Below are 8366 nucleotides of genomic sequence, written 5' to 3' on the forward strand. Positions count from 1 at the left end.
TCGTGATTATGGTTTAGTACAAACTGTTAAAAATTTAGTTTCTGCAAATAGAAAAATACAGTTTTTGAATCAGGTCACTAAATAATAGAAATATTATAAAATGTAATTTTCTCCTCATTGGTGTGACTTTTTGAGTGAGTTTTGAAGAAAGCAGGAATATCTGGAGAAGTATCAGCTGAACTGAGATCTGCTGCTGTGAAGATGGTGTTTGTTAAAGTGGAGAGTGAGGAGAACACGAGTGAACCAGAAACCTGGAGAATAAAACAGGAGGAACCAGAACCTTTGAGAATAAAACAGGAGCAACCAGAACCTTTGAAAATAAAACAAGAGGAACCCGAACCTTTAAAAATAAAACAGGAGCAACCAGAACCTTTGAAAATAAAACAGGAGCAACCAGAACCTTTGAAAATAAAACAGGAGGAACCCGAACCTTTAAAAATAAAACAGGAGGAACCCGAACCTTTAAGAATAAAACAGGAGGAACCCGAACCTTTAAGAATAAAACAGGAGGAACCCGAACCTTTAAAAATAAAACAGGAGCAACCCGAACCTTTAAAAATAAAACAGGAGGAACCAGAACCTTTGAAAATAAAACAGGAGCAACCAGAACCTTTGAAAATAAAACAGGAGGAACCCGAACCTTTAAAAATAAAACAGGAGGAACCCGAACCTTTAAGAATAAAACAAGAGGAACCCGAACCTTTAAGAATGAAACAGGAGGAACGTGGAGGTTGGTGTTTAATCTCCATTCATTTTTATTGACTGTTTGTGGTACATTAGTCTTTCAAAGCTTTAATAATACTGACGGTTTCAAGCAGTTTTAGATTTTGTTAATTGTAATAGAAATTAAAAGCAGAGTCTGTTGAAAAGTAGCCTATAGATGGGGCAGTAACACTTTCTATGGAGCCCATATTTATAATACATTTTAATGGTATTTCTAAGGCATTATAATGAATGCATAATACAAAAAAAAAACAAAAACATATGTTATCATCTCATGAATAATCATGACAATTATAATACGTTATAATACTTGAGTATTTGAGGTTATAACTTTTAAGATTATGATTATAAGACACAATGGGCGGCATATTAATAAATCTACTTAATTTATAATGGACTATATCATATTACATTTACATGCGTAACATGGCAAGATATGAGACTTATAATACGGTATAACTATAACTAGGTAATCATACTCTTAAAAACTATAACCACAAATAATTACAATTTACACTACATTAAAACTGTTCTTATGAATCCTCATGAGATGATACAACATACTATAAGGTTTTTCATAATGCATTATTCATTCATTATAATGCCTTAAGAATACCCTTATAATGTATTATAAAAACAGGCTTCATAGAAAGTGCTACTGAATTCTTTTATGAACAGATCAAACAAGATCCAGATGCAGAAACAGTAGTGTTAACTATAGCCATGGTGGTGCAGCAGAAATAGTCCAATGCTATTACGTCATTTTGGGAGAGAAATTCCAGCACTTTTCAATGACTTTTAAGTATTCCTTACAACTATTTCCAGCACTTTAAAGCTATAAAAATAATCCAGTTTAAATGTTATTTGTAATGGAACCAAACACAATATCTATCAAAATTATGATGAATTATATGATGACACACACACACACACACACACACACACACACACACACACACACACACACACACACACACACACACACACACACACACACACTATATATATATACATATATAATATCCACTATAACCAGTAGATGACAGCAGAGGAGTACTTATTGACTCATTAGTCATTAAAGGAGTAGTTCACTTTCAGGACAAAAATGTACAGATAATGTACTCACCCCATTGTCATCCAAGATGTTCATGCCTTTCTTTCTTCAGTCGTAAAGAAATTATGTTTTTTGAGGAAAACATTTCAGGATTTCTCCCCATATAGTGGACTTCTATGGTGCCCCCGAGTTTGAACTTCCAAAATGCAGTTTAAATGCAGCTTCAAAGTGCTCTAAATGATCCCAGCTGAGGAAGAATGGTCTTATCTAGCGAAACAATCGGTTATTTTCTAAAAACATTTACAATTTATATACTTTTTAATCTCTACACAGACACTAGAGCTAGACAAGATGAGCATTTGAGGTTAAAAAGTATATAAATGACCAATCGTTCTGCTAGATGAGACTCTTCTTCCTCGGCTGGGAACGTTTGGAGCCCTTTGAAGCTGCATTTAAACTGCATTTTGGAAGTTCAAACTCGGGGGCACCATAAAAGTCCATTATATGGAGAGAAATTCTGAAATGTTTTCCTCAAAAAAACATAACTTCCTTACGACTGAAGAAAGACATGAACATCTTGGATGACAAGGGGGTGAGTACATTATCTGTAAATTTTTGTTCTGAAAGTGAATTACTCCTTTAATTTTGACTTGCTTTATATTTTTTAATGATAAAATAACTATTTTAAAACATCAAATCATCAAGCAACTTTTTTTGTGTGTATGTAGTAAGAAAGGTTTCAAAACAATCAATTATAATCACTTAAGTTGTTGGTCAATTAATGGTACATTTAGTAAAAGTAGATTATATACATTTTCTATATGAAAATTTGATTTTTCACATTACTGATGTTAATAAAAGTAAATTTTGCATGCTTCCCAACTCAAGTTCAGTGCTTTGCTGTCAAATGTTGCATTTAAATAGTCAGGACTGAATTCTTAAAATATGAAAACGTTACTTATTACATGTTGTTTAACAGCCCCATGTAATAAGGTTTATTTAATTTATTTTTTTATTTGCAAGCATGCCTTGATGGCTCGAGTGGGTTAGGATTTAAGAAAAGGGGATAGCCTTGTCATCTTTTTATTTCTTTTTTGTTTATTATGCAGTTCATTTGAGGCTGTAGATGGCAAGTTTAGGAATAAGAAGGAATAGATATTGAAACAAGTTAATGCAAATATTCATTATCAGACCTATTGTTTTTTAAAAGTTTTAAAATAATTAAAGAAAGTTATGTTAATCCTGTTACTCTTAATACACTTACAGCATTGCGGTTAGTTAGACGCTTGGAGGGAAGGTCTAAATTTAACAGTTTTTTTCTCCAATTTGACATAATCCAGATTTCCAACCAGGAATGATAGATACTGGCTTTTAGCTCTGGTGTAAAAAAAGGGCATAGTTAAGCTACACGATTTGTTTATTGATAATAATTTAATGTCATTTCAACAAATAATGGATAAATATGAGTTATCAAAAATTTAACTTTTCAGATTTCTACAAATTAGGCATTTCATCCAAAAGAGCACAACTTTAAAAGACAACTTTGAAACATCTCCAGTTGAAAGATTCCTTTTTCAAACAACTGGGAGAACATCGATTAGCCTCTTCTGTAACACTTTATGCTCTATGAATGGCATGGACTCTCAGAATACTAGGAAGAAGTGGGAAAAGGAACTATCAATTCTGATTGACAAGGATGTTTGGGAGGAAGTCTGGGAGTGTGCAAAAAAAAAAAAATCAGTCTGTAACCGTGCAAGAACAATTCAACTGAAGAAATTGCACAGAATACATATATTTCCTAATCGCAGACATACTTTTACACAATTCCCTTTCCCCGTTTTGTCTTAAATGTAAGACCGAAATTGGTACCCTGACTCACTGTTTATGGTCATGTCGTTTGATACAGGATTACTGGTGTAACATACTTCGTGAAATGAAAAAAGATTTTGAGTTTAGGATCTAGATTTAAACCCTCTATCATTGTTACTAGGATTGCCTGATAGTAAGTAGAGCCCGACCGATAAAGGATTTTGAAGGCCGATACCGATACAAATATTTGTTGTTTTAAAATCCGATATTCCGATATATTTGCAGATATTTTATTTATTTATTTATTTATTTTTAAAAGCGCAACAAAACATTAACAGATTTCAGATTTCTTTTATTGTCACAACAGAACAGAGGAACATCAAAATATATTAAAGTTCTGATAAATAAACTGTAATGTAAAGTCCTTTGAACAACACAACAACAACAACCAAATCAAAGTTACCAGTTTTAAAAGACTTGGTAAGCTTCATAAATTAACTTTGAATAGGACTGGAGACAAATTCTGGTAAGTTCTGATTAATAACAACAGCAAAATATAAATTGCTAACAGTATATGAGATATTGTACTGAATCAGTCAATCCTCAATAGCTCCAATCCAGCAAAGGCAGGTTTTAGTACAAGAATAGTTATTTGTAGTTATTAATGAGTATTCACTAAAATATTATAGTCACAATGGAACAGGGGAACATCAAAATATATTAAAGTTCTGATAAATAAAATATATAAAAATAAGCTACCTTATAATTACAATGTCAGCTTGCTTATCCATTTACCTGCACTTTTTAAATTCTTTCCACCAAGCTACATCAAACCATTTTCAATCATCAGTTGCTGCCTGCCTTCTAAAACCTACTATTTAGCGATCTAAATCCATTATGTGACTCGTTAATGCTCCGGCTGAACGACAGTCTACAACGCACACTTTGCGTCGTTTGATTTCCCACACGTGTAAAAGAAAAGCTAACTTTTATGTACAAGCTACGTTTGATACTAAATCTGTTGATGCTGGTGCTCATATGTGCATAAACACCACTGACCCTTACAAGATCCACCTCTATGGGTAAGAATTCATTATAAAACACTCACAGGACATTCATTTTGAAAACTATGCAAATATTTTGAAATTTCACGAAAAAATACTATGGACCAGAGCCCCGAAATCATGAATAGTTTGTGAATCAACAGAGGACTTATGCGTGCCTAATGTACGAGTCCGATTTACAAGAATGAACATTAGGCACGCGCGAGTTCGTTACTATTACTCTGATCATCTTTGCCTTAACATTAAAGGGAGGGTTTGTTTCATGCAGCCAAGAGATGAAGTAGATACCTGTCTTCCCGCAGGGGTATAAGTTACTTTTATGTGGGCTTTTGCGGGACGAAATAACATATATTCCTCTTGGAGCGGGCAGACACGGGACTAAAACATATACGTCCCTTGCAGATCTCTAAGATGAAGTTTGCGTGCAGCGGTAGCTTTGTCTTCGGTTTTTACAAAGCGTAGCCACACTTTTGAGCACTTCACGCGATCCATCTTGTACTAGACTGATGTTTACATTACCGCGGAAGGTCCTGGCAGATCACTAGATGAAAAAACGCACCCAGGAATCGATAAGAGGTAAGAGATAACTGTCTCTCTCTGCCCGACTCTGGCTGGATCAGCAGGCTGCAGGATGTGTGGCGCGTTATACACGAGTGTTGCCAACAGGGACTGTGTAGAGTGCCCTCTGGTGGACAAACTATACAACGCCAACACTCATGACATGGTTAAAGGGTGTTTCGTCCGTTCTTTTTTTTTTTTTTTTAAATATTCATTTATCGGCCATTATAAATGCCGATACCGAATAGTTTGGAAAATGCCTAATATCGGCTGATAATATCGGCCCGCCGATATATCGGTCGGGCTCTAATAGTAAGGTAACCTCTCTGGCTAACAGAAGGCTCTTTAATGTCATAACTTTTGCAGCAATCCTCAACCCTTTGTGTACAAGGGTCCCAGGTTCAGGAAACAGTCCTCTGTGAAATGCGCATCACCCACTCAAATATTTGCGTTGTACTGTTCCGGAACAGTAAATAGAACAAAATATTTTCTAGTTGTGTCTTCATTTGAAAGGCCAAACAAAGTACGTTTGCGTTTGCTTTTGCAATGGAACACTGCATCTCCACAGCAAGTTAAAAGCTGAGTAATTAACCTTTTTTTTTTTTACTTTTATTTCAGAGTTGATTGAAGAAAAAGAGGAGAATGAAGAATCAAGTCAAGTTGAGGAGAAAAATAATTTAAAAACTGGAGAAATACCTTTGAGTTGCTCTCAAGCCAAACAGAAGGATTTAAAGAAAAGAGGAGAAGAGAAATGTTCCACCTGCACTCAGTGTGGAAAGAGTTTCACAAGAAGAATAGCTCTTGAGCATCACATGAGAATTCATACTGGAGAGAAACGATTCACTTGTGATCATTGTGGGAAGAGTTTTACACACGCATCAAACCTTAAGGAGCACATGAACATCCACACTAGAGAGAAGCAGCACACATGTGATCAATGTGGTAAAGTGTATCTATGGGTTTCAAGTCTGACAAAACACTTGAAAGTTCATTCAAAGGTGAAACCACATTCATGCCATTTGTGTGGTAAGAGTTTTTGGCATCTACAAAGTTTGCAAGTATATGAGAATATTAATACTGGTGTGAGAGAATGCGTGTGTTCTAAGTGTGAAAAGCTTTCTACTTCAGCAACTTATTTAAAACAGCATAAGAGGATTCACACTGGAGAGAACTCTTATGTGTGTTCACAGTGTAACAAGATATTCAGTAAGCCAGGAGACCTGAAAATACATGAGAGGATCCACACTGGAGAGAAACATTATGATTGTTCACATTGTGACAAGAGATTCAATCAATTACAAAATCTGAAAATACACGAGAGGATCCACACTGGAGAGAAACCTTATAAGTGTTCACACTGCGACAAGAGATTTAGTCAGTCAGTACATTTGAAAACACATGAGATAATGCACACTGGAGAGAAACCTTATAAGTGTTCACACTGCAACAAGAAATTTAAGCAGTTGTCATGTCTGAAAATACACGAGATGATCCACACTGGAGAGAAACCTTATGAGTGTTCACACTGCAACAAGAGATTTAGTCAGTCAGTACATTTGAAAATGCATGAGATGAACCACACTGGAGAGAAACCTTATAAATGCTCACACTGCAACAAGAGATTTAGTCAGTCAGCATGTCGGAAAACACATGAGAGGATCCACACTGGAGAGAAACCTTATAAGTGTTTACACTGCAACAAGGAATTTAAGCAGTCATCATATCTGAAAATACATGAGAGGATCCACACTGGAGAGAAACCTTATGAGTGTTCACACTGCAACCAGAGATTTAGTCAGTCAGTACATTTGAAAAAGCATGAGATGATCCACACTGGAGAGAAACCTTATAAGTGTTCACACTGCGACAAGAGATTTAGTCAGTCAGTACATCTGAAAACACATGAGAGGATCCACACTGGAGAGAAACCTTATAAATGTTCACACTGCAACAAGACATTTAATCAGTCAGTACATTTGAAAAAACATGAGAGGATCCACACTGGATAAAAACCTTATAAATGTTCACACTGCAACAAGAGATTTAGTCAATCAGCATATCTGAGTGAAAACACATGAGATGGTCCACACAGGAGAGAAACCTTGTAAGTGTTTTTGTGTATATCTCTGGCAGATTTATACATACTGCTCTGGTATATGTATACCCATTCCTACTTGTAAATTAGTAGAACAGAGATCAGTCTCATTAGTTTTCACTTTTACTTTCAGTTTGGTAATGATCATTTTGCTTTGAGTCATTATTAAATGTTACTTTTTTTATTAATACATTATCTTTACTTTTTATATTTTATTAACAACATTTGTGGTCAACTGATTGTATTTGCATAAGAAAAAAAATAATCTTATAATTTTAGTACTTGAAATTTTAATAGTTGAAAGCCATGATATTTTATACTTTGTTTTAAATATTAAATAAAGCTTTTAAATAGAATTGAATTAAAAGCCTTTATTGTCTTTGTATTTTTCTGCATACAGTGAAATTAGGAGCATTGCTCCTGACAAGTGTTAGAAAAAGAACATGTACCACAGACAATATATGAGACTAGAGACTACAGACTGTACAGCAACATTATAAAAGTATATACAACAACCAACAGAGTTGCAATTTTGCACATTGATTATATATATATATATATATACCTAGGCCTATAGGATTCTGGCAAATGCCAGCGGGGCCAGACCAGACCATTAATGTAGGCTGGTCAGATTTTTATATATACAAATTGTTTTTACATGCCAACAGCGCACATGACAGGTTTTTAGTGCTTGCACTATGTGTTTTACACTTATTGCAAAGAAAATTTTTAGAGGGTAAATAGAATCTATCGCTATTTACATTCAGTGTTAATAACAAATTGCTAAGAAAATACTGATATTTTCACTAAGTACTTGTGTAAATAACATGTATCACTAAGAAAATATGGCTAGCGCTTTACTTAAAGCCTTAATGTATAAAAGTAGTTGCATTGGTTATGCCTTGTAATGCCCCTTGTCATGAATCATGTCTTTCCGTCTTTAGCCTGTCTTGCACTACCCTTTATCTTGCCATTTCGGACTTTGTTTGTTATCAATTCATTGTTACACTCAGTGTTGGGGAGTAACTAGTTACATGTAACGGCGTTACGTAATTTAATTACA

General features: G+C 34.7%; 1 protein-coding gene across 1 annotated transcript; it reads left to right on the forward strand.

Annotated features, from left to right (window-relative positions):
- Positions 1-7658, forward strand: LOC141333835 (uncharacterized). The gene is made up of 2 exons (XM_073838983.1): positions 1-730; positions 5827-7658. The coding sequence occupies exons 1-2, from the start codon at positions 202-204 to the stop codon at positions 7215-7217; spliced, it is 1920 nt and encodes a 639-aa protein (XP_073695084.1). The 5' UTR covers positions 1-201; the 3' UTR covers positions 7218-7658.
- Positions 7659-8366: the final 708 nt, after the last annotated feature.

This window comes from Garra rufa, chromosome 4, assembly GCF_049309525.1.
Source record: "Garra rufa chromosome 4, GarRuf1.0, whole genome shotgun sequence".
Taxonomy (NCBI): Eukaryota; Metazoa; Chordata; class Actinopteri; order Cypriniformes; family Cyprinidae; genus Garra; species Garra rufa.